The sequence below is a fragment of the Callorhinchus milii genome, unplaced genomic scaffold (genome assembly GCF_018977255.1).
Source record: "Callorhinchus milii isolate IMCB2004 unplaced genomic scaffold, IMCB_Cmil_1.0 Scaffold13, whole genome shotgun sequence".
Classification (NCBI taxonomy): domain Eukaryota; kingdom Metazoa; phylum Chordata; class Chondrichthyes; order Chimaeriformes; family Callorhinchidae; genus Callorhinchus; species Callorhinchus milii.
Window position 1 is genome coordinate 9,328,614 of NW_024704754.1, and position 26,461 is coordinate 9,355,074.

The window sequence follows — 26,461 nt, forward strand, 5'->3', positions numbered from 1 at the left end:
TCAAATGCAAGGTTTATTATTATCTATATGCGCCCTTTTGGCGATGTCATCCGCAGATATGGGGTAAACTTAAAACTACTTCTTCAGTTGCAATTCCAAGTCTGCTGATTTTCTCTCAGCTTGTCTGAGAGAGTCCTGGATGAACAAAAATTTCCTACAGCTAAATGTTGACAAAATAGAAACCATACTGATTGGCTCCCATCTAACCCTCAGAATTACCGAACCAATGTGCGTCAGGTTCGACCCACAGCTATCCATGTCTGCATATCCGGTCCCTGACCAGGACTGCCTTTCTCCACCGCCGCCACATTGCCCGCCTCAGACCATACCTTGCCCCAGATGCAGCCGAAAAAGATTGTCCATATGTTCGTCACCTCCCGATTCGACTTATCAAATGCCTTCTTTGCCAGTCTCCCCAGCTCCACCATGCACAGGAACCGGATCCAGCTGATCCATAACTACTACCCACATACTCATCCATACTAACTCTGAACCCCCAACAAGTACCGGAAACACTGGAAATACCCTTCCTGATGCAACTCCGAGGGGAGGTTTTCTCTCGCTCTCGGCGATGTCCTGGTATGTCAACTGCGAATGTGTTACTTTCCTCAGATGCAGGCGCATCTGATGAAGCATTTCAGAGGAGGGAGGCACGAGAGTAATATACATTCAGCTCTCCCAGAAAGAAACTTGACAAAAGTGCAATACCGTACATGCATTTGTGAGGCTGCCTCTCTCCTCTCCACTGTGTAGTTTTCTTAGTATATTAACGAAACCCCAGGATTTATGAACACTAAAAATAACCCCCGAAAAATCTAATTAATAAATCCGGAAAATTAGAAGCCCTACCTATAGGCAATTTAAAACTGACCTGGAAAAAAAACAAATTAGACTGTGGCTAGAAAGGCCACTAAAGGGCAAGCACCCGTGTAACTTTGCCTCATCTTCCATAAACTTAGGGCAGTGCTTCAGCAGCCAACATGTGTGTAAGTGTGTGTGTGTGTGTGTGTGTGTATATATATATATATATATATATAAATGATCCTTGCATTTGATATAGTGCTTTTCACGTCTTCAAGACATCTCAGAGCGCTTCACAGAATATACTGTAAAGTGAATTGACTATATTTGTGGGCAAAACACGGCAGCCAATTGTGCACAACAGTGTCCCACAAACAGTTGTATATTGAGTGACCAAAATGCTAAACAACAACAAATTACATTTGTATAGCGTCTTTCATGCCAGGAGGATGTCCCAAGAAGGTTGTTACTCAAATTTCATCTATTTGGGGGAAATGCTGTTTTATTTTCTCTCTTGCATGTCCGTAGTATAAATTCTATCAGTATTTGATTATGTTGCAGATTGATCAGTGGTCAAAAGCAGCTGAAACAGGGATAAAACGTTTTATTTAAAATTATCGGGGAATGAACATAGGGCAGTAATCTTATTTTCTCAAGTTTCAGCTAATTACAAGAGCAAAAAAAGAAAAAGCTCTTTTTAATTGTCCCTTGAACAGAGATGAGATTACATGCTTTGTTTCCTTTTTATGAAATCTATTTACCTCCATAGTTTTTATTGTGTTTGGCTTCCTTTCCCCTCAGGTACCTGTCTAAGTATGGTAATGGGTTTCAGACACCCGGCTGACCAAAAATAATCATTTCAGGTGGATGATTTCTTCATTGGACCATTACTAATTATTATGCTGTCCTTGAAAGATCGAATAAATACTGAATATTCTGTAGTGGAAAACAGTAATCTATAATTGTGTTTGAAATCTTGCTAAATTAGTCACTGGAAGAAGAATTACATGGGTTATTACTATAACAAGGCCACAAGAAGGGGAAGTGGAATTGAATGCAATTTATTTGCATGCTATAAAAGAAAGTGCTATATTTAAACTTTCTGTGCTACTGCACCCGAGCAAGGTGGAATTTGGTGGCTTTTATCAACCTATTTTATAGTGAGAAAAACTTTAATTTGAACAGTAAGAGGCACTTTTTTTAGTATTTAGTACAGTAATGCATTTTTGTCTGGTATCTTTCAGGGAGGGCTGAATGTATATTACTCTCGTCCTATCTGTTTGAAACATTAGCAACAGTATAAATTCCTGGTCAATTTAGCTCTAAATAATAATAATCCTTGCATTTGATATAGCGCTTTTCACGTCAGGACGACCTCCCAAAGCGCTTCACAGAACACACTGTAAAGTGAATTGACTGTATATTTGTGGGCGAACGCGGTAGCCATTTGCGCACAGCAATGTCCACAAACAGTCGTAGATTGAAAGTGACCAATTTATTATTGTTTTTGTTTTGGAGGGATTATTATTAGGCTCTATGTGGAGTAAGGAAACTTGCCCAAGGTTTCGCCCTTTGCCTGGAATTGAACTCAGGTCTCTCGCTTGCGAAGCGAGTGCTCTAACCACTGAGCTACAGGACTCCGCAAAAGGAGGAATAAAGTATCTTCTAGGGAATTTGAAGAGCATTCACATGGTAAAAATAATCGGTTGGGGGACCTACTACATGAATTAAGTATTCTTCAGAAAATCCCTTTAAATTACACTACCTTGCCAAGTTTTGACCTCAAGCTGAGATCTCATGGTTGATGTGCAGAGGATTCCCTGGAGAAAACACAAATGACATAATTGGTTTCTGGAGGTCAAGTGGTTCTCATGTTGCTATACAGGAGCTATATTTTGCTATAACAGGGTTTTCAACTTGCACTGTATACCACAGTAGGAGACGCTGGTTGAATCTGTGAGGCCTTTGATGGTCTTTTTAGCTTCCATTCCTGATGTCCAGGGCAATTAAATATGAAGTGACCAAAATGGCCAGGTGTGTGTGCTTCAAGCTACAAACCATTAGCAGGGAAGCATCTCTATCTGTCAGGGAGGATGCAATTAATGGAGTACATTTGGTATCTCTTCATATGTAATTTCGATACACTTCTTGGATTTTTCACTCTACCATAGACAAAAAAAGTCAATGTATAAATTGTGCAACTAGCAATCATAAGTTTTAATCAAGTTCTAACATAGCTTTTTTTCCCAGACATTAATAACATTTTACCTGGGCTGTTATATGAAGCCGGATACAAGTGTTTGTAACTTGTAAGAAGATACTGGTGCAGACTTTATTTGTTGTGTTCTCTGTTGGGTGGTAGGATATAGGTAAAAGTCATCTTTTTCTTTCAGATTGGACAGAGTGAATGTCAGGCACATAAACGAGAGGCGCCTGGTGAGTCAACAAGAGCAGTGACAGAGGGAGATGGAGTCTCTGGGTATCACAGGTCACCGACTGAGAAATGTCACCACTCTGCAATCCATTGTTGTCATCAAATGCATAGACATTCATTGGGGCCCAGTAATCCTCATCCACACCAATTACAACTTCTGCCATGCACAGCCACTTCTAATGACACATATACAAAGGTAGGGAGCCAGAATCCTAAAAGTGGAAAAGTTGAGAGACTTGATTTGGGTTCCCTACCAAAGTCACTGTATTTGAACTGGTGTTTTATTGATAACATCTGGTCTTTAATGATTTGCATGCTATGCTTGACATTAAAAAAAAACTTCAGATATTTGAGTTATGTGTGCTATGTGTCCTATGAGTTGGTATGCTTCAGGTACTTTTTTTTGTAAAACAAAAAAATCCTTTTGATGGTGATGCTTATTTGCAGCATGCATTTTGATTAAATTGTGCCTTTTAATTACTTTGATTTATTTTCATTTCCATCCAATTACCAGGAATCCAGCAGAGCAAGCAGTGACTGTTCCAGATTGCCCTCCTGCGTCTCCATAAAAGCCAGTCCTGTGCAATGTAAGAACATGTCTAGAAGGCCAACACTACCAGGTAATGTCCTACAAAATGTTTACTGAAGTCTGGTCGAATGGTATTTTTGATCCCCTGTTACACTTGCTTCCTATTTTATGCATTCTTTCCTCAAGCTGGAATACATCAAAGGTCCAGTGCAACTCACTTGAAATGCAATGAAAGGTTTTTGTAGTAAACATGCATGAAATTAACGTATTCCATCTTATTCCATTAGTAGCATCAGTATGCATGTGAATGCATCACTTCTGTTCAGGGTAAGATAATGTTTAGCAAAACCCTCACCCTTCTACAATGTTCCCTCCCATAATTAGGAGCATGTATGAAAAGCATGTTTAAAGTTAGGTGATCTGCTGTGTTGTAGATTCAATTTGTGTGGGTCTGGTTGGGCGCTTGTTGATATTCGTAGAATCATACAGCACAGAAAGAGGCCATTCAGCCCATCGCGTCTGCGCCAGCTCCTAAAAGAGCAATCCAACTCAATCCCACTGGCCCGTTTTCTCTCCATAGCCCTGCAATCCTGTCCTCCCCAAATACCCATCTACTTCTCTCTTAAAAGTTGTTATTGAATCGGCTTCCACTATCCTTTCAGGTAATACATTCCAGATCCGAACAACTCGCTGGGTGAAAAAAAAATTCCTAACCTCCCATCTGTGTCTTTTAACAACTATCTTAAATTGGAGTCCTCAGGTTACTGACCCACATGCCAGTGGAAACAGTTTTTCCTGATTCAACCTATCAAATCCTCTCATGATCTTGAAAATCTCTATTAAATCCCCTCTTAATCTTCTCTGCTCTAGGGAGAATAATCCTAGTTTCGCTAGCCTCTCCTCATAACTAAGCTTCTTCATTCCTGGCACCATCCTGATAAACCTCCTTTGCACCCTCTCCAATGTCCTAAAATTTTTTCTAAAGTGCGGTTCCCAGGACTGAACGCAGTACGCAAGTACTCCAACTGAGGCCTAACCAGCAGTTTATAAATATTCAACATAACCTCCTGACTTTTGTATACTATGCCCCTATTTATAAAATATAGTATCATGTATGCTTTTTTAACAGCTTTATCTACCTCTCCTGCCACCTTCTAGATTGTACCATCAGCTTATTCTGCCTCTCCTCATTCTTCCTAACAAAATGCAACACTTCGCATTTCTCCACATTAAATCTCATCTGCCACAATTCTGCCCATTTTCCCAATCTGTCTAAGTCCCCTTGGAGTCTGGTGCTATCCTCCTCACCATTGACTACTTTTCCTAGCTTAGTATCGTCTGCAAATTTGGAAATTGTGCTCCCTATATCCAGGTCCAGATCATTAATATAGATCAGAAAGAGCAGTGGTCCCAATACCAACCCCTGAGGGACACCACTACACACCTCCCTCCAGTCAGAAAAGCAACCGTTTACTACCACTCTCTGCTTTCTGTCTCCCAGATAGTTCTGGATCCATGTTGCCTCAGTCCCTTTAATACCGTGGGCTTCTATTTTGTTTCTAAGTCTCTTATGTGGCACTTTGTCAAATGCCTTTTGAAAATCTAGATAAACTACGTCTATTGCACTACCTTCATTCACCATTAACTTCATCAAGTCACAAGTCACTTCATCAAAAAATTCTATTAGGTTTGTCAGACACGATCTGCCTTTAACAAATCCGTGTTGACAGTCCTTTATTAAACCATATTTTTCTAAGTCAGAATTTATATTGTCCTGGATTATAGTCCCATATAAATAAGTTGATATTAAATAAAACACAATTTCAGACCATAACAGCTCACCTTCCCCCTCCCGAGGCCATTCTGTGGCCATTACCATATCATCAGGGTCCGAGACACACCTTTTCTCCCTGGTCTGCTTGATTTGTGGCAATTCTCCCCATTGTTTTGCATTATTAACACATTTTCCCCTGTTTTGTTGCAATCCCCCCTTTGTCCTGCATCATTAACGCCTCTTTAAACCATCATCCCCTGTCTTCTACCCTATTTTCTCATTTGTCTTCCTGCCCTGCCTCCCCCTCTCTTTTAGTCCTTAAAAGCCTCTCCCAACATGTCCCAGTTCTGACGAAGGGTCGTTCTTAGTGGAGCTATCCATAAAACTGAATCTGGAGACCAAGGGAAGTGGGTAAGGTACGGGAAATATTTCACAAAATATCTTGAGCTGCAATGGAAAAGCTAGTTAATGAAGAATTATTTGGGATGAGAAGCACGCTGATATTACTTAAATGAGAAGACTAAAGATCTTTTCTGCACTGATATTTTCTCTGTCAGCCTTCCCTCACCTCCCCTCAGGCGGCTGAAACCCTCGTACATGCATTTGCCACATCAAGGCTCGACTACGGAATCTCCTTCCTTATCGGCCTCCCCAACCCTTCCCTCCACAAGTATTCAGAATTCCGCAGCTTCAGTCCTCTCCCGCACCAGGCTCCATGACCCCATCACCCTTGCCCGGCTCCACTGGCTCCCCATCCCTCAGAGGATAGAATTCAAAGTCCTCGTTCTCACTTTCAAGGCCCTCCATGGCTTTCCCCATTCCTAGCTCTGACCTGCTATCAACCTGTCCGCTCCCTCCGTTCAGCAGACTGCTCCATGTCTCCCGTCCTACCATTGGCGGCTGGGCCTTCAGCCTCTCTGCCCTCACCCTTTGGAACTCCATCCCAAATCCCTTTGTCTTGCTGCCTCCCTTGCCTCCTTCAAGGCACAAATCAAGACTCTGCTTTTGACCCTGCCTTCAGCCGCCCTCCTACCTCTCTGCCCTCCCTCATCCCAACCCTGCCCCCCCCCAGCTCAAGTCCTGATCCCTGACTGATCAGCGCCTTTGGATGTCCTCCTGATGTGAAAGGCAATTTACAAATATCATTTTGTTGTTTTTTAATTAATAATAATAAAATTAATTCTGCACAAGAAGCGCACTATGCAGAATGTCCCAATTGGCCATTAATGTTAGTGCATAGCCAGTCTAAAGAGGAAAAGATCACGGTAAAGGCTTAAATGAGAAAAGGCTGACTTGTCGTAGATTAGGCCTGACTACCACCACTTCAGCCAGGTCTATGTTGCCCTTTGGTTTAACCTTTTTTTTTATTCAGTAAAGTTGTTCAAAGGCGCTATACAAAGGTAATTTGCTGCTGCTGTTATTGTTCAAGATTCATATCATTCTTGAATTCAGAAATGTATGTGGACATTACATTTTAAATTTTTGTGATCATTGTTTTTATGTGTTCTTTTTCGATAGTTTCCCACTGTTTTTGGGTTTCATTCCTCTAATGACCAACAGAATTTTGTCTTCCAGGTGGGGAGCTCCATTGCTCAGAAGATCACAGATATTCTGTCCTTGCAGCACCTCCCAACAGCCCCACTGGCATGACCTCCAACCCTCTTCTTCCAACACAAAAATCTCCATCTCAAATTACTAATGAACCAGTGACTTCCATTCACCAACATCAATACGGACATGTGACTGCGACATCTCTCTGTTCTGTGCCACACTCCACAGCCTCCACAAACTCAAATCGGAGGCAACCTGTGACAGCTGGGCTTCCACATGTTCTGCCTCATGTATCTAAGACTTCCACTACTGTGACCTCCACTAGTGTATCTTCAGACATGTCCATGTCAAAAGCAGCTGCTGCTCTTCCAGGTGGCCTTGTGACCCCAGTGCTTCCCGGTGCCAGCTCTCCTGCCCCCTCCTGCCTGTCTCCTTTTCCGAATAATGCAGTGGCTGCCCCTGGCTGCACCAGTCACTATAATGGAGCCTGCTCAATTGTAGCCACACCAAGTTCAGCTGCTCCTTCTAATGGAATCTGCAGGTTTGTATTTGCACAAAATTGCACAAAAACACACCTGATAATAATTCCTCAAGAAAAAATAAGATAAAATAATAAAAATTTGGTCACTCAATCCACGGCTGCTTATGGGACATGTTTCGCCCACAGAATATACAGTCAATTCATTTCACAATCTATTCGGTGAAGCCCTTTGAGACATCTAGAAGACATGAAAAGCTTTATATGAAATGCAAGGATTTAGGTAAAGGCTCTGGAATGTTTCCACTAATACAGACAGGTATTTAGCTTGTAAGTAAAGTGGTACAGGGATGATGGGTCTTTAAACATGGAAGTTTCATTTGCCTGTAAAACCAAAGTAATGAAGCTGCAGTTTCTCCATCTGATGGTAGTGAAATAAGGTGGTCTTTTCATTTTGACTAAACTTACTTTACTGTAAGGACTTAGATTCTCCTCTTTTTTTCAATAAAATTGGATTGTAAAACAGGAACTGGTATGACATCAGCTAATGTCACACAGAGGCAGGATTTCCACTAAGCAGCAACTTCACACAGACTTAGTGACTTTCTGGATTGTGTAATGTGGAAACTCTTATGGCTCTATTCAAAGAGCCGGCACAAACTCGATTGGCCGAATGGCCTCTTTTTGTGCTGTATGATTCTATGATGAATGGAGCCGTGAATTTCGTCTACTCCCAAGTCATTTTGTTGCAACAATATACATGGGAATTACTGCATATGAAGTTTCATGAGCAGCATTTTAAATCCGCAGTTGTTTAAAGAAGTTGTTTAAAATTCAATGATGCAATAGTTGATCACCTATGGCTTAAAATTCCTACTTAAAAATCCAACCGAAATTAGATTCTGAAGCTACAACAACAACAACTTGGATTTATATAGCGCCCTCCACGCCGGACAGCGTCTCAGAGTGCTTCACGGTAACGGATCCCGGTTAATGCTTACATGCATTGTACATGTCTTGCATAGAGGGCTGACATTGAAGACTTGTTGGTTACAGTATGGAATGACACTGAGTTATAAGAAAGTAATAATTATTTTTATGTAGTTAGCGCCTGTAAAGTTAGGGCCTCAAGATGCTTCACAGGGTGTGTCAAATCTAGGGGGCTGTATATTTGTAGGCAAATGCAGAAGGCAACTTGTGCATAGAAAGTTTCATTTAAAAAAACCTTGAAGTAAACCTGGACCATTCTTGATCAGCATGCTGGGAATTCACTTCTCTTTTCCAACAAGATTTCACTTCCTTATATTAATATTGAAAGATTTATGGACTCTTTAATATTGACCTAAACAAATAGACAGAACCTTGGTTTTAATGTCTCATCCAAATGACACCACCTCTGACAATGCAGGATTCCCGACTGCTGAAGTCAGCCTGGGCTCTATTCAAAAACCTAATAAGGGGCTTGAACCCCAACTTTCTGACTCACATGATGAGAGTGCCACTGAGCAGGCCAATCCCGTTTATCCAACACCATTGTATAAGGGAATAGTGAAGGTTTGATCCCCCATTTCTTTATTTCTTGATTTGGGAGCTTAATAGAAGAAGGGGAGATGGAAGAATTAGATAGGAAGCTTCTTGTGTCTTGGGACCAATTGCTCAGGCAGTTGTGATGAAGTGGCAAGGGGTTAACTGCACACCTTGTCAGCAATAGTAGTAGTAATAATAATAATAATCCTTGCATTTGATATAGTGCTTTTCACGTCTTCTATGACTGCAGATGAGGAATAATTTAATTTTTTTATGCAACATTAAGGCTTTTTAATTTTTTTTAAAAAATAATAAAAATTAGGCAAAATTTCTGTAGATTGGTGAGGGTCCAGCAGCCTTTTTTTTGGACGTGCTCTGCACTGTCAAGCTCTCTTGGACGAGAGAGACCAGAACTCTGCAGCTTGTGTCTTCTCCCGCACCAGGCTCTATGACCCTATCACCCCCATCCTCACCCGACTCCATGGCTTCCCATCACACAGAGGATATAGTTCAAGATCCTGGTCCTCACCTTCAAAGTCCTCCATGTTCTTGATGCCCCCTACCATCCTGCTCGCTCCCTCTGCTCAGCGAGCTCCAGCCTGCTTCACGTCAACAACAATGAAATTACATTTATAGAGCACCTTTCATGTCAGGGTGACGTCCCAAGGCGTTGGGACAGTAAGGGATCAGGACCCGAACATGGGGCAGGGGTTAGGGAAGGCAGAGAGGTGGTCAGGCAACTGAAGCCACGATTGAAGAGGAGTGTCTTGAGACCGGCCTTGAAGGAGGCAAGGGAGGAAGCGAGGCAAAGGAACTGTGGGATGGAGTTCCAGAGTGTAGGGGCAGGGAGGCTGAAAGCCTGGCCACCAATGGTAGGGCGGTTCGGGTGGGAGACATGGAGCAGGCCGGAACCCGCTGAACAGAGGGAGCAGGCAGATTGGTAGGGAGTCAGCAGGTCAGAGAGGTCGGAGGGTTCAACACCATGGATGGCCTTGAAAGTGAGGACGAGGATCTTGAATTCAATCCTCTCAAGGATGGGGAGCCAGTGGAGTCAGGCGAGGGTGGGAGTGATGGGGTCACAGAGCCTGGTGTGCAAGTACACGAGCTGCAGAGTTTTGGATGATCTGCAGCTTGTGAAGGGAAGAGTTGGGAAGGCCGATGAGGAGGGAGTTTCCGTAATAGAGCCTTGATGTGATGAATGCATGGGTGAGGGGTGAGGCAGTGGTGGAGTCTGGCAGTGTTGCGGAGGTGCTGTTAGGCAGTGCTGGTCATGGCGCGGATGTGGAGGGGAAAAGACAGTTCAGGGTCAAACAAGACACCCAAGTTCCTGACTGGCTTAGTAAGGTTGAGTGTGCAACCGTAGATGCTGATACTGCCAGCACCCGAGGTGCGGAGGCGCTGGCGCGAGCCAATCAGGAGGGCCTTGGTCTTGCTGACGTTGAGTTGGAGAATGTTGTCCCTCGTCCAGGACTTGATGTCAGACAGGCAGTCGGTCAGAACCCCAGTAGTCCTGGAGTTGAGGCGGAGAGATAGTTGGGTGTCATCCGCATATATGTGGAAATTTACCCCATGTCTGCGAATGATGTCACCAAGGGGGACCATATAGAAGGTGAAGAGGAGGGGACCGAGGACAGAGCCCTGAGGAACACCGCACAAGATAGTGCGGGGGCTGAAGGAGAAGCCGTTTGCAAAGACGAAGTGGAGGCGGTGTGAAAGGTAGGACCTGAACCAGTCAAGAGCAGAATCTTGAAGATTGAGGTGGGAGGAGAGGTGGTCGAGGAGGATTGAGTGGTCCTCAGTATCAAAGGCGGCAGAGTGGATGAGGAGGCAGAGGGTCAGGATGTCATTTTTGATCTTGACAGGAGCAGTTTCCGTGCTGTGGGCAGTACGGGAACCTGATTGGAGGAGCTCATGGAGGGAGTGGGAGGAGAGGAAAGAGCAAAACTGGGAGGCAACGGTACTCTCAAGACCCTTTTGGACAGAAAAGGGAGGTGGAAGATTGGCTGCTAGCTGGATAGCTGTGATGGGTCAAGGGAATGTTTCTTCAAGGTGGGGGTGATAGTGGCTGTTTTGAGGGGGGAAGGAAAAGTGCCAGATGACAGGGAGAGGTTGAAGATGTCGGCGAGTTATAATATAATAATAATCCTTGCATTTGATATAGCGCTTTTCACGTCGGGAGGACGTCCCAAAGCGCTTCACAGAACACACTGTAAAGTGAATTGACTGTATATTTGTGGGCGAACGCGGCAGCCAATTGCGCACAGCAATGTCCCACAAACAGTCGTAGATTGAAAATGACCAATTTAATTATTGTTTTGTTTTTTTTTTGGAGGGATTATTATTAGGCGTGTGGAGTAAGGAAACTTGCCCAAGGTTTCGCCCTGCCTGGAATTGAACTCAGGTCTCTCACTTGCAAAGCGAGTGCTCTAACCACTGAGCTACAGGACTCCACAGTCGTTGTGGGGCAAGCAGGTGGAGCTGGGATTTGAGGAGAGCGGTGGGGTTGGGGTCCATGGAGCAGGTAGTGAGTTTCATGGAGGATATGGTGGTGAAGACAGGAGGGGGTGACAGGTTCAAAGGCGTGGAAGGAGGGATGGGTAGTGGTCGGAGTGGGGGGTAGGGAGGGGGTGGAGGTTGGGAGGGTAGTGACAGCTAAGCGGATTCCCACAATTTTGGACTCAAGGATGTCCCCTGTCTCGCTTGCCCCACTATTGGCAGGCGGGCCTTCTGCCACTCTGCCCCCTTTTGGAGCTCCATCCCGCAGTCACTCTGCCTCGCCCCCCCCCCCCCCCTTGCCTCCTTCACGAACCTCCTCTTTGATCGTGTTTTCGATCTCCTTGCTTCCCTCCCTGCCCTCCACCTTTCCCGACCCCCAGCTCGGGTCCAAAACTCATGTCTGTCCAGCGCCTTGGATCGTCCTCCCGAAGTGAAAGGCATTATACAAATGTAATTTTCTTTGTGTTGTATGTAACTGGCTCCTGTGCCTTATTGAAGACTGTGTTTTTACAATAAATACAAAATTACATTTGTGTCGCGCCTTTCACGTTAGGAGGACATCTCAAGGCACTGGACAGTCAGGGATTTGAACCAGAGGGGGGGAATGGGATAGGGGAATGTGGAGGGCAAGGAGAATAGAAGGGTAGCCGAAGGCACAGTCAAAGAGGAAGGTCTTGAGATGTGCCTTGAAGGAGGCAATGGAGGGAGCAAGGCGAAGGGAATGTGGGATGGAGTTACAAAGGGTGGGGGGGGGGGAAGACTGAAGACCCGACCGCTGATGGCTGGGTGGGTGACGTGGATCAGGCTGGAACCCACTGAGAGAAGGGAGCGGATAAGTTGATAAGGCGGTTAGCAGGTCACAAAGGAAGGGCCAAGGCAGTGGAGGGCCTTGTAGTCGAGGACGAGGATTGAGAACTCTATCCTCTGAGGGAAAGGAAGCCAATAGAGCCGGCAAGAGTGAGGGTTAAGTGGGTCATGGAGCCTGGTGCAGGAGAGGATACAAGCTGCAGATTTCTTGGTGATTTGCAGCTTGTGGAGGGAAGAGTTGGGAAGGCCGACAAGCAAGGAGTTGGCATAGTCAAGCCTAGATGTGATGAATGAGGGTTTCGGCAACCTGAGGGTTGAGGCAATGGCAGAGCCAGGTGATGTTGTGGAGGTGGGGGAGAAAGGACAGTTAAGGGTCAAACAACATGCCTGGGTTCCCAGTTAGTTCATTGAGGTGGAGTGTGCATTGAGAGAGAGGGGGGGGCAAGATCCATGGAAAGAGGGCTTTAGGAGAATGTCTGGCCACATGCAGAGGTCTCGGGAGCATTTCTAGTTACAATCTGATGACGGAGGCCTGGCATTCAGATATTCCAGCTTTCAATGTATTTTCAAATGTGTTTTTCAGTAAACCTATTAAATGCTATAAATGGTGTCATTTACCATCCGATGTGCATTCTGGAGACTTGTTAAGCCCTGAGTATCCAGTTCTAGAAGTACATTACCTTACTTTACTGGTGAAGAGAAGCCATTCGTATCACATTCTTTGTCCCTGCTTTATATTTTCAGGATGGTTACAATTGTTATGCATTTTGTTCCTTGGTTTGTATGGTGATCAGCTTAATTTTTTGGTTCCTGCCCAGGCAAATAGTCTACTTTGAACTTTGATGGTGTAGTGTTCTTACTTATCCCTCGATTGCTGAATTCTCCCTTCGGGCGGTGTGTTATTATTCTGGGACTAATAAACTAGTACTGTATTTGTGGCCGTTTCTGGCTTCTGGGTACTGCTGTGTAGAATCAAAAATAGAACAACTGTTTCGAAGGTTGTTGGATTGAAGAACTAAAGACCAGAGTAGGATGAAATTAAAAGCAAACGAGGAAAAGAAACAAAGCAAGAACATTTTAATGCAGAGAAAAGATAAGCATTTGTGGGCAGAGGAAACCAGGAGTTTGGACGTGGTTGACAGCAACAAGAATAATCTGTACCTTTTGCATGACCAGGCTCTTGTATCTTGAATTCAGATTCTGGTACACACTGAGTTTGAAGTCTTACCATTTTCTTAAAAGAAACACTCCTCTTGGAGCTGTGTGTAACTCCGCAGTATAATCCGTGGTAGCAATGTTCCTCTTTTAAAACTCTCCTGTTTTATTGCCTGCTTGTAGAGACCAGTCGTGCAAAACTCACCTGTGCACAAACGAAGCTAGCTACACATTGGCACAGGCCCACAATGCTGAAGAGAGCCTGGAGGAAGATGACAGCTGCTCAGAGCACAGCTCATGTACCTCCCACTCAGCTAATCAGAAAGAAGGAAAGTACTGTGATTGTTGCTACTGCGAATTCTTTGGACATGGGCCGGTAAGCATAACCCAACTGGAAAATGAATATCATAAGGTGTACACCAGTGATTGGAATGTCCCAATATAGTAGACATTCCTATCACAGATGCGGGGCGAAGGTTAGTTTTGAGCATTATTTGCAAGATTATGGGTACGCCAAAATAGTCTGAAGAATAATTTTACCCTGGTAATTTGCACAGTGAAATAATGTGATCCATTCCTTTCTCATTTTTAACCACCCAAAAAGCCACTATGCCTCCTTGATAGGCCAACGATTAGAGGTACTGGTAGTATGCAACTACGCCATACAAACTGCATGTGACCCAGTTAGTTAGTTGTTAACATAATAATAATAATCCTTGCATTTGATATAGCACCTTATCACATCTTTGAGACGTCTCAAAGCGCTTCATATACTGAATATACTGTAAAATGAATTGACATGCATGTAAATGGGGCAGAATGTGAACTCTACCTTTCTTAAGAGGTTTTGCAAAACCGATGGCCAGTAGGGAGTAGTGATCCTGATCGTTTGAGGGAGAATTGTGCTGAAATATTTATTACACATGCTGTTATGGTTAAACAATTGCGGACACTTCTGTTTTAAGATAACTGCAGCTGTAGATCATGGATATGTATTTACAAAATGTATCAACTTGTAAAGGCAAATTGATCAAAACGAAAGGCTGTATTATGATATTAAATTTTGTTCTGCTTTGTTTTTCCCATTTCATGAGCCAAGAATGAATGATTACAGGCAAGAGTTCATTTCTACTTTTCAACTCTGTCTTAGCCTCCTGCAGCTCCAACAAGTCGAAACTACACAGAAATCCGTGAGAAACTAAGAACGCGGTTGACAAAACGCAAAGAGGAGCTTCCACAGAAATTGAACCATGGCTCCATCCGAGAGCCACCAGTGGATGAGAGAAATGTCGAGGATCTATTACATTTTATCAACAGCTCAGAACCGAAACCAGCTAACAGTGCCAAAGCAGCTAAAAGGGCACGCCACAAGCAGAAAAAGGTACATTGTTTTACTCTGTTAGAAATAATAATCCTTGCATTTGTTATAGCATTTTATCACATTGAAATGTCTTGAAGAACCTCACAGAATATGCATTGAATTGAATATATATTTTGTTTGTGCAGCTGATAAATGTGAACCCTTATCTTACCATGGCTCTGTGTGTTCCAGCAGGAGAAAGCCCGGTCAGAAGCTTGCGATCAAAGACCAGAGAAGCCATGCCCATCACGGCTACATATACAAGACATCGAGAAAGTGTCTTTGCTGAATCAGCATATTCAAGGAGATATAGAGGAGAAAGTTTTGATATTTAACCAACATATTCAAGAGGACATCGAAGAAAAAGTTTCCAAACTCAACCAGCACATCCAAGATGATATAGAAGAAACACTTAACCAGCAAGAACTGTGGCACCAGGTAAAGTTGCAGCAAGTAAGCAGCATTCTGACCAGCAGACTGGAGCAGCTTAAAGATCGAATCCGAGACTCCATCAAAGCAAACTTCAGTCTCTGCGATCTGCCCTTGGACAAGAATGATTTTCCAGAGATCTTCTCGGTGGAGAAAGACTTATTGTATGACAGCAATGGCAGTATGGACAAGGAGGAGCTGGCAATAATAGACCATCAAAAACGCAACCTGAACCTGTCCATGATGACCCAGGGCACTGTACAGAACCATTTGTTAAATGGAAATAGACACACATTCACCCCAATTCAAGAACACAATGAGTTGCCTATATTTGAAACCCAATCCGGAAGGAAATCAAACAAAAACTGTTTGTTACTTTCAAAGGCTGCTGATCATTCTAAACTCCTACTGGAAGATACCAGTGCATTCAGATTGCAGGTGCCGTCCGCAGAGTCTCGAGTGAAACAGCAGATAGTGAGAAGCGGGAAACAGGCCAAGCAGCCCAAGCAGCATACTTCAGAGGACAATATGGGAAAACCTGCGGTGTTAAGAAAGGACCATGAGCAGACTGTAGCTCCAAAGGCGGAGGGCTCCAAACAGCACACCTGCAGCTCATTCACCAAACAGAAGAGCAACCAGGCCCATGACAGCAAATCACCAGAGAGCCAGGCAAGGAGTGCAACTGACAAATGTGCTGATCCCAGACCAGGCAAATGGAAAGGAGTCTACTCTGAAGCTGCCGAGAACAGGAAAGGCAACATTAAAAATCCGAGTTATGCCAAGGTGGAAGTGTCTGATACCAGAGGAGTCCAGGGGGAGCAGCATGGACCTGACTCGTCTCAGCCCAGAGGCAAGAATCAGAAAAACAAGAAGAAGAAAAATGACAAACCCAACACCTCTGTCAGTGAGTTTAACCTGCCTATAATACTAAAAAAAAGCAAAATAATGCAGATCACGGAAATCTAAGAACCGTAGTCGCTGGGAACATTCAGCAGGTCAGGCAGCATCTATGGAGAAAGGAAAGTAAGTCAATGTTTTGGGTCCATAACCATTCGTCAGATCTGAGGCATGTTGGGAGGGAGAGGCTTTTAAGGGCTAACAGAGAGCGGGGAGGCAGAGCAAGGAAGACAAAGGAGAAAATGGGGTGTGGACCGGGGATGATGGGTTAAAGAGGTGTTAATGATGAAACAAAGGGGGTGGAAATTGCAACAAAATAGACCAGAGAGAAACGGTGTGACTGGGACCCAGATAATATGGTAATGGTTACAGAAGAAGGGGAGGGGGAAGGTGAGCTGTTATGGGTCTGAAATTGTTGAAATCAATATTGAGGCCAGAGGGCTATAAGGTCCTTACAACAACAACAACAACAACAAGATTCCATTTATTGAGCGCCTTTCACGTCGGGAGGACTTCCCAAGGCGCTGTACAGTTGGGTCAGGACCCGAGCCGGGGGGAAATGGTCAGGGTGAGGGGAGGGAAGGGAGGGAGCGAGGAGGGGGTGGTGAGTTGAGAGGGGAGCTGAAGGCACGGTCAAAGAGAAATGAGGTTTCTCGAGCTGGACTGTGGCTCATTGGAACAGGGTAGGAAACCATGGATGGAGAAAGTGTGATTGGGAGGAAGAGATGAAGTGCATCATTAACACCTCTTTAACCCATCATCCCATGTCCTCTACCCCATTTTCTCCTTTGTCTTCCTTGCCCAGTCTCACCCACTCTCTGTTAGCCCTTAAAAGCCACTCCCTCCCAACATGCCCCAGTTCTGACAAAGGATCGTGGATCCGAAACTTTGACTCACTCTCCTTTCTCGATAGATGCTGCCTGCCCTGCTGAGTGTTCCCAGTGACTTTTATTTTATGATGTTAGTACAATTATTACTCGACTGAAAATATTTCAAGAGCATAAAGATTTCACAAATAAGAAAAGATGAAGAATCCTACAAAGTGTACGCAAAGACACCTCTCTGGCAGTACATACACTACAACAACAACAACTTGCATCCACCCCAGGTGGAGTCTCAGAGTGCTTAACAAGGGCGGGACCCAAGGCCGAGCCAGTGGGAGGGGGAAGGTGACCGTAGGCGCGATCGAAGAGGAAGCTCTTCAGGTGAAACCTGAAGATGGGGAAGGAGGAGGCTAGGCGAAGGGGTTGAGGGAGGGAGTTCCAAACTTTCGGGGCGTAGTGGCTGAAGACACGGTCACCGATGGTGGAGCAGAGGATTTGGGTGACCTGGAGGAGGCCAGACCCAGTAGAGCGGAGGCAGCGGGTACCTCTGTGGGGAGAGAGGAGGTTTGAGAGATAGGAGGGTGCCAAAGAATGGAGTGATTTAACCACTAGAGTGAGGATCTTGAAGTCAATTCGCTCTGTGACAGGGAGCCAGTGGAGTTTGGCAAGGAGTAATCGGGTTATGAAGTTTCGTGTGGGTGAGAATGCGAGCGGCGGATTTTGAATGAGCTGAATTTTGTATATAGTGGAGGAGGGGAGATCATCGAGGAGGGCGTTAGAGTAGTCCAGCCGAGAGGTGACAAAGGCATGGACAAGGGTTTCGGCAACTTTTGGGGTGAGGCATTCGGCCACATCCCTTTCCCTCCCCCACAACCCCAGCTCGGGTCAGAAATGCTGTACACTGTCCAGCGCCTTGGGACGTCCTCCCGACGTGAAAGGCGATATACAAATGTAATTTGTTGTTGTTGTTGGAGATGGGCAATGTGGCGGAGGTGGACGAAAGCGGTGCTTGTCAGGGACTGGATGTGGGGGAGGAAGTATAACCGGGGATCGAACCTGACGCCTAAGTTGCGCACGGGTTCGGGAGAATTTTAAGGACAGGTCGGATAGGTTGAAGTAGTCGGAACCGTGGGATGGAAAACATCGATGGGAGCCAAAGAGTATGACTTCCGTCTTGTCAACGTTTAACTGCAGGAAATTTGCGCTCATCCAGCTCTTAATGTCTGACAGACAAGCTGATGGAACATCAGGGAACAGGGGCGGGCGCAGCTGGAGGTGGAAAGGTAGAGTTGAGTGTCATCCACATACATATGGAAATTAACCCTGTGTCTGCCATTGGCATCACCGAGTGGGAGTATATAGATGAGGAAGAGAAAGGGGCCAAGGTGACCGGGTGGAAGCGAGAAGAAAAGCCATTTGCCAAAATGTACTGCTGGTGCTTTGTGAGGTAGGACTCGAACCAAGCGAGTGCATTTCCACTGAGGTGGATAATGGAGGACTGGTGGTGGAGGAGGATGGCGTGATTGATGTGTCGAATGTGGCGGAGAGATCCAGGAGGACGAGGAGAGGCAGAGGGAGCCCTGGTCACAGATAGAGGATATCGTTTGTGACTTTCACGATCGCATTCCTTGTGAACGCAGGGCGGAAACCGGACTGGAGGGATTCGAGTAGGGTATGGAGGGAGAGGTGTGCACGAAGTTGGTAGGCAACAATACGTTCCAGAGCTTTGGCAAGGAAAGGCATGTTTGAGACAGAGCGGTGGTAGCCGAGATTGGAGCGATCGAGGGTAGATTTTTTAAGGAGGCGGGTGATAACTCTGGTTTTGAGGGAAAATGGGACTGATCCTGAGGAGAGAGACTGGTTAATAGTGTCTGCCAGCAGTGGGCAGAGGAGGGAGAGCTGGGTGATCGGCAGTTGGGTGGGAAGGGGCTCAAGGCAGCAGATGGTGGGTTTCATTATGGCGATGGTGGATGAGAGAGAGATGGGGGCCATGGTAGGAGTTGAGGGCGGGGTAGGTGAGGGAGACGGAATGGAGATGGTGGTAGGCGACACGGGGCAGAAGGATGAAGCTGCCAGGGGGATATTATCAATTTTAGAGGTGAGGAAGTCCATGGCCTCTTCGCAATTGGCGTTATATGTGATGATTGAGCACGACTGCACGATAACAGATAGAGGGGAGGTACTTAGAATACCCAGTCAGTTTAATGAATAGAATCATTTCCTGACTTTTTATGTGGGAAATTTAAAACCTGAGCAAAAAACCACGTGAAACTCACACTTCAGTCTGGTTACAAGTTAGAAACTGATCATGGACATAAATGCTTTCGACTACTTTTAAATGTATCAATTGTATACAGCAGCGTGGAGCAACTGGCAGGTCACATCCAGCCCAGCAGTTCATTCCAACTTCCACGGGGGTGGGGGAGGGGGGAGGTAGGGAAGAGAGAATGATTGACAGAGGGGGAGAGCAGAGAGAGTGTGAGGGAGAGGAGAGAGTGTCAGTGAGAGGTGAGGGGGGCGATTGAGAAAAAGAATGTGGGTAGAGAAAGAAACTGGGAGAGCAGAGAAAGTGTTTGTGAGAGTGGGGAGAGAATGAGAGGTGGAGTAAGGTGGAGTGTGACAGGTGAGAGTGCGCGGAGAGACGAGCGAGGGGATGGGGGTGAGAGATGCAAAAAGAGTGAGAGAGCAGAGAGAGAGTTGAAGTGCAGGCAGTGTTTCGTGGTTCACCGTCAGGACAGATGATCGAAGATTGCCTCGGGGAGGACCGAGTCAGATACCAAGTGACATGCAGTTTTCTCACAGAAAGCTCCCTCTTTCTCCAGTGATAAACTTCTCTTTGTCCCTCATTCCACCCCCCTCCCTACCGTACCTCTGCGACCTCCCAACCTGTCCGTTCCCTTTACAGAGCTTGCTTCATGTCCCCACAACCCATCTGACCCATCATCACCATTTTGCCCCCACTCTCTTGTTTTCCATTACTGAAGTCCTTCTGACTCCCTCACTCCCCTTTTTCAAGATACATGAAGACCTAACTCTTTGACCACGCTTTTGGTCATCTTTTTCCCCCACCCCTCCCGCATCCCACCTCTCTTGGCTCCCACCCCCAGCTCAGGTGCCCAGCCGACAGTGTTAAGTGCTTTGAGGTGTCCTTCCAACCGGTGCTTTGTAAATGCACAAATATTGCTTATGTGGCCCGTGGACCTTTCTCAAATAGGGAATCCAGCTCTTGGCGACCAAAAGTTTGGACCCTCCTGGGATGTAGTATGTACAATATGTACAAAACTTGTGGTGGAATATTGTGATGGATGAGCTGCTCACTAAAAGTATCAACTATATATTGTGCTATATCAAATGCAAGTATTATTATAGACATAGTGAAAATAAAGAGAATGGTTGCATTAATTTGAAGCTAGGTTAGTAACTAGGTCATAGCATGACATAGAACCATCAATGTTTAGGTCTTTTTAATTGCCCAGTTTTTCTACCGTAATGATCATTGTCAGGAATTCATGTAGCGAATTGCAATCTGTTGATCATTTTCTGTAAATAATAATGTTACTGTTTTTAAAATAAACTCCCCAGTGATGAGAACTGATGAAGCCGGAGGGCAGGGCGGTGCGAGGATTTCCTCTGCTACTCAAAGGCCTAAACACAGTGGTAAGGAATCGCCAGTGAAATGAGTTATTACCAGTCCAACTGTCCTTGTGTCCAGACCCCAAACCTGCCCAGTACAGTAGCAACTTAATGGTCTGACCGACTGGACCAGACTTCTGACGATGCAGATTGTACGTAAATGAAAGCTAGATTCTTACTTTAGCACGCAAATACTGTCAGTATCAGTATTATATGTATTATGATTAATGTGCTGAAGAACACACTTCAGCATTGTTGGATTGTATTGAAGTCATAAAATGTTATTTAAATGGGACTCTGCTGCACTTGGCAAGTTCTAATTGAAATGTGTCTGTGCAGTGTTTATTGAATAATTATTTGAGCCTGGTTTGCTTCCTGAATGTTCTTTTCCCCCTTTCATTAGATGATGTATTTCTTCCTAAAGACCTTGATCTTGAAAGTGTTGAGATGGATGAAACGGACCGTGAAGTGGAACATTTCAAGAGGTAACTTGTTGGGCAGGAAGGCACTATATTGACAGGATGAGTGTTCATGTTTGTAGGATTGCCTTTATCTTTGGAATAATATCCTTAGCGATTTCTAGTTCTTCAATTAGACTTTTTTTTTTTGGTCAGCCGGGTGTCTGACACAGAAACCCATTGCCTTGTTTAAGAATATCCAAACCAAACTGAGAATTCCACTCATCCCACCTATGGAAATCCCAGGGATAGATTGTTGGAATGGAATGTGCATTCCCTGGAGGGACATATCCTGTTTACCTAATTCTGGAAAGTATTAGGTGTAGGATGGTAAGAGCCAAGGTTTGGGAAGCCTAGAGGGTGCGTTTGGGGTAACTGCTGGAGTCTAACAGCTAAAACCACATAGCTTGGAAGACTTTATTTTGCTATTCCCTTGTAGAAAGTGCAGCAGAGCTAGGAACAAAGGAATTGCTAAACGATAAAAAGACCAACGTCCATCTAGTCCAGCATGGCCCAACAGGCGGCCGGCATCCAGCACGGTGGCTGATTTTATCCAGCCCAAGACCATCCTCCCAGGGCAGCAGCAGGAGCCGGCAGTTGGGAGGCGCATCGCAGAGAGTGAAAATAATAACGGCCATTGCTGCAGTCTGTCAGGAAGGCATGCGCGTCTCTTAACAACTATGTCCTTAACAACCGCTGGCTCCTGCCGCTGCAGACAGTGAACCTCACAGCTGATTGGGGGTGGGGAGAGAGGGGGGAGTGCGTGAGTGAGATTGTGTGTGAGTGTCTGTGTGTGAGTGTGCATGAAAGTGTGTGGAGTGAGTGTCTGTGTCAGAGTGTGTGTGGTGTGCGGGGGGGCGAGAGTGTGAATGGTGGGGGAAGAGTATGTGATGTGTGGGTGTGCCTGTGTGGACTTTTCTTCACGCTTCCACCTGCAGGGTACCCCAAGGATCCATCCTTGGCCCCCTTCTTTTCCTCATCTATATGCTCCCTCTCGGTAATGTCATTGGCAGACACAGGGTTAACTTCCACATGTATGTGGATGACGTTCAACTCTACTTTTCCACCTTCAGCTGCGGCCTCTTTCCCCTGATGATCTGTCAGCTTGTCTGTCGGACATCAAGAGCTGGATGAGCGCAAATTTCCTGCAGTTAAACGTCGACAAGACGGAAGCCATACTCTTTGGCTCCCGTCGACGTCTTCTGTCTCACTGTTCAGACATTTTCAACCTACCCGACCTGTCCTTAAAACTCACCGAACCCGTGCGCAACATAGGCATCAGGTTTGATCCGCAGTTATCGTTCCCCACATCCGGTTCCTGACCAGCACCGCTTTCTTCCACCTCCGCCACATTGGCCGTCTCCGACAATATCTCACCCCAAAACCTGCCGAAACCCTTGTCCATGCCTTTGTCACCTCTTGGCTGGACTACTCTAACGCCCTCCTTGCCAATCTCCCCTCCTCCACTCTTCACAAAATTCAGCTCATTCAAAACTACATTGCCCGTATTCTCACCTGATTACTCCTTGCCAAACTCCACTGGCTCCTTGTCCTAGAGCAGATCAACTTCAAGATCCTCACTCTAGTGTTTAATCCCTGCATTCCTTGGTACCCCCTATCTGTCAAACCTCTCTCCCCACAGCAGTACCCGCTGCCTCCACTCTACTGGGTCCGGCCTCCTCTCCGTCCCCCAAATCCTCTGCTCCACCAGCAGCGGCCGAGCCTTCAGCTACTGCACCCTCAAACTTTGGTACTCCCTACCTCAACCCCTTTGCCTCGCCCCTTCCTTCCCCATCTTCAGGTCGCGCCTGTGGGCCCCGCCATTGTTAAGCGCTCTGAGATGCCGCCCATGGTGGAGCACGCTATATAATTGCAAGTTGTTGTTCAGAGTGAGTGAGGGAGTGTGGGATGGGAGTGAGGGAGGGAGTGTGGGTGTGGAAGAGTATCTGTGTGCGCGCGTCTGTGCGGGTGGGAGAGTGTGTATGGGAGGCAGAGGGTCTGTATTTGGGGGGTGTGTGTGTGTTTGCTTGTGGGAGAATGAGTGTCTGTCCATGGGAGTGTGTCCATCTGTCTGTTCTTGGTGGTGTGACCGCCTGTCTGTATCCATCTGTGGGAGTGTGTCTGTCTGTCCGTGGGAGTGTGTCCATATGTCTGTCTGTCCGTGGGAGTGTGCCTGTTTGTCCGTGGGAGTGTGTCCGTCTGCCTTGTCTATCTGTGGAGTTGTGTTCATCTGTCTGTCTGTGGGAGTGTGTCCGTCTGTATGTCTGGCAGTGGCACCTGTCCGTCTGCCTGTGGGAGTGTGTCTGTCTATGGGAGTCTGTCTGTCCATGGGAATGTGTTGATCTATCTGTCTGTGGGAGTGTGTCTGTGTATCCGTAGGAGTGTGTCAGTCTGTCTATCTGTGGGAGTGTGTCTTGTTTGTCCATGGGAGTGTGTCTGTCTGTGCATCTGAGTGTGTCCGTCTGTCTGTCGGAGTTTGTCTGTCTGTCCGTGGGACTGTGTCCGTCTATATTGTCCATGGGAGAATGTCCGTCTGTCATCTGTCAGTCTATCCGTGGGAGTGTGTCCGTCTTTGGAAAGTGTCTGTCTTTCTGTCAGTGGTAGTGTGTCTTGTCTGTGGGAGTATGTCTGTCCATCTGTCTTTAGGAGTGTGTCTATCTGTTTGTCCATGGGAGTGTGTCCGTCTGTCTGTGGAAGTGTGTTTGTGCATCCGTTGGACTGTGTATATGTCTGTCAGTCCATGGAAGTGTATTTTGTGCCTGTCTGTCTGTCTATGGTTCCATCCATCTGTTCTTGGGAGTGTGTCCGTCTGACTGTCCTTCGGTGAGTTTGTCGGCCTGTCTCTCCATGGGAGTATGGTCGTCTGTCCGTCCATGGGAGTTTGTCCATGGGAGAGTGTCCATCTGTCTGACAGTGTGAGTGTGTCCACCTCCCTTCTCAATCTGTGGGTGTGTGTCTGTCTGTATATCTGGCAGTAAAAGATTGTCCGTCTGTCTGTCCTTGGGAGTGTGTCTGTCTGTGGGAGTGTGTCTGTCCTTCGGGGAATGTGTCTGTCTGTCTGTGCCTGGGAAAATGTCCGTCTGTCTGTCCGTGGGAGTGTGTCCATCTGTCTGTTCTTGGGAGTGTGTCTGTCTGCCTTTCCTTCGGGGAATGTGTCTGTCTGTTCTTCATGACAGTCTGACTGACCCTGGGAACGTGTCCGTCTGTCTGTCCATGGGAGTGTTTCCGTCTCTCTGTTCGTGGGAGTGTGTCTGTCTATCTGTGGGAGTGTGTCTGTCCGTCTGGCTGTGGGAGTGCGTCCATCTATCCGTCTGTCTGTGGGAGTGTGTTCATCCATCTGTCCATGGAAGTGTGTCTGTCTGTTCTTGGGAGTGTTTCCATCTGTCTGTCCGTCCTTCGAGGAGTGTGTCTGTCCATTTGTCCGTGGGAGTGTGTCCGTCTGTCTGAAGCATGGGAGTGTTTACGTCTGTCTGTTCATGGGAGTGTGTTCGTTTGTCTGTTTGTCCGTGGAAGTGTGTCCGTCCACCTGTCTGTCTGTGGGAGTGTGTCTGTGTATCTGTGGGAGTGTGTCCTGTCTGTCCGTGTGAGTGTGTCGGTCTATCTGTCCATGGGAGTGTTTATGTCTCTGTTCATGGGAGTGTGTTCGTCGTTTTGTCTGTCTGTGGGCGTGTGTCTGTCTGTCTGTGGGAGTCGGTCTGTCTGTCTGTGGGTGTCTGTCTGTCTGTCTGTGGGAGTCTGTCTGTCTGTCTGTGGGAGTCTGTCTGTCTCTCTGTCTGTGGGAGTCTGTGTGTCTGTGGGAATCTGTCTGTCTGTCGGTCTGTCTGTGGGAGTCTGTCTGTGGGAGTCTGTCTGTGGCAGTCTGTCTATCTGTCTGTCTGTGGGAGTCTGTCTGCCTTTCTGTGGGAGTCTGTCTTTCTGTGGGAGTCTGTCTGTCTGTCTGTGGGAGTCTGTCTGTCTGTGGGAGTCTGTCTGTCTGTGGGAGTCTGTCTGTGGGTGTCTGTCTGTCTGTGGGTGTCTGTCTGTCTGTCTGTGGGTGTCTGTCTGTCTGTCTGTCTGTGGGTGTCTGTCTGTCTGTGGGTGTCTGTCTGTCTGTCTGTCTGTGGGTGTCTGTCTGTCTGTCTGTCTGTCTGTGGGTGTCTGTCTGTCTGTCTGTCTGTCTGTCTGTGGGTGTCTGTCTGTCTGTGGGTGTCTGTCTGTCTGTCTGTGGGTGTCTGTCTGTCTGTGGGTGTCTGTCTGTCTGTCTGTGGGTGTCTGTCTGTCTGTCTGTCTGTGGGAGTCTGTCTGTCTGTCTGTCTGTGGGAGTCTGTCTGTCTGTCTGTCTGTCTGTGGGAGTCTGTCTGTCTGTGGGAGTCTGTCTGTCTGTCTGTGGGAGTCTGTCTGTCTGTCTGTGGGAGTCTGTCTGTCTTTCTGTGGGAGTCTGTCTGTCTGTCTGTGGGAGTCTGTCTGTCTGTCTGTGGGAGTCAGTCTGTCTCTGTCTGTGGGAGTCTGTCTGTCTCTGTCTGTGGGAGTCTGTCTGTCTGTCTGTGGGAGTCTGTCTGTGGGAGTCTGTCTGTCTGTCTGTGGGAGTCTGTCTGTCTGTGGGGAGTCTGTCTGTCTGTCTGTGGGTGTCTGTCTGTCTGTCTGTGGGTGTCTGTCTGTCTGTCTGTCTGTGGGAGTCTGTCTGTCTGTCTGTGGGAGTCTGTCTGTCTGTCTGTGGGGTGTCTGTCTGTCTGTCTGTGGGTGTCTGTCTGTCTGTGGGTGTCTGTCTGTCTGTGGGTGTCTGTCTGTCTGTCTGTGGTGTCTGTCTGTCTGTCTGTCTGTGGGTGTCTGTGGGTGTCTGTCTGTGGGAGTCTGTCTGTCTGTCTGTGGGAGTCTGTCTCTGTCTGTGGGAGTCTGTCTGTCTGTCTGTCTGTGGGAGTCTGTCTGTCTGTCTGTCTGTGGGAGTCTGTCTGTCTGTCTGTCTGTGGGAGTCTGTCTGTCTGTCTGTCTGTGGAGTCTGTCTGTCTGTGGGAGTCTGTCTGTCTGTCTGTGGGAGTCTGTCTGTCTGTCTGTCTGTCTGTGGGAGTCTGTCTGTCTGTCTGTCTGTCTGTGGGAGTCTGTCTGTCTGTCTGTCTGTGGGAGTCTGTCTGTCTGTCTGTGGGAGTCTGTCTGTCTGTCTGTGGGAGTCTGTCTGTCTGTCTGTGGGAGTCTGTCTGTCTGTCTGTGGGAGTCTGTCTGTCTGTCTGTCTGTGGGAGTCTGTCTGTCTGTCTGTGGGAGTCTGTCTGTCTGTAGGTGGAGACTGTCTGTCTGTAGGTGGAGACTGTCTGTCTGTAGGTGGAGACTGTCTGT

General features: G+C 46.5%; 2 protein-coding genes across 3 annotated transcripts in view; both read left to right on the forward strand.

The window, feature by feature from the left end:
- Positions 1-3,825, forward strand: part of LOC121850034 (protein FAM193B-like) — a 29,631-nt gene extending 25,806 nt beyond the window's left edge. The window contains exons 3-4 of the mRNA XM_042339936.1: positions 3,195-3,237; positions 3,750-3,825. Coding sequence (XP_042195870.1) covers positions 3,195-3,237; positions 3,750-3,772 — 66 coding nt within the window. The 3' untranslated portion in view covers positions 3,773-3,825. The remainder of the gene's footprint in view (positions 1-3,194; positions 3,238-3,749) is intronic.
- A 3,501-nt stretch (positions 3,826-7,326) lies between these two features.
- On the forward strand, positions 7,327-21,812 carry LOC103188157 (protein FAM193B). Of its 2 annotated transcripts, none has more exons than XM_007908027.2 (7): positions 7,327-7,630; positions 13,736-13,928; positions 14,703-14,933; positions 15,105-16,245; positions 20,645-20,719; positions 21,099-21,180; positions 21,593-21,812. In XM_007908027.2, exons 1-7 carry the CDS (start codon positions 7,428-7,430, stop codon positions 21,633-21,635), a joined length of 1,968 nt encoding a protein of 655 aa, XP_007906218.2. In that variant the 5' UTR covers positions 7,327-7,427; the 3' UTR covers positions 21,636-21,812. The 2 variants fall into 2 exon arrangements, with proteins under 2 accessions (XP_007906218.2, XP_007906219.2); XM_007908028.2 differs by having other exon boundaries at positions 15,108-16,245.
- Positions 21,813-26,461: the final 4,649 nt, after the last annotated feature.

Excerpts from the sequence above, each read along its gene's own strand:
- LOC103188157 (XM_007908027.2), top strand. The coding sequence starts at position 7,428 with ATGTCCATGTCAAAAGCAGCTGCTGCTCTTCCAGGTGGCCTTGTGACC. Across the intron at positions 14,934-15,104 it reads CACGCCACAAGCAGAAAAAG|CAGGAGAAAGCCCGGTCAGA; the intron begins GTACATTGTTTT and ends TGTGTGTTCCAG. Across the intron at positions 21,181-21,592 it reads GAAGTGGAACATTTCAAGAG|AAAGTGCAGCAGAGCTAGGA; the intron begins GTAACTTGTTGG and ends ATTCCCTTGTAG.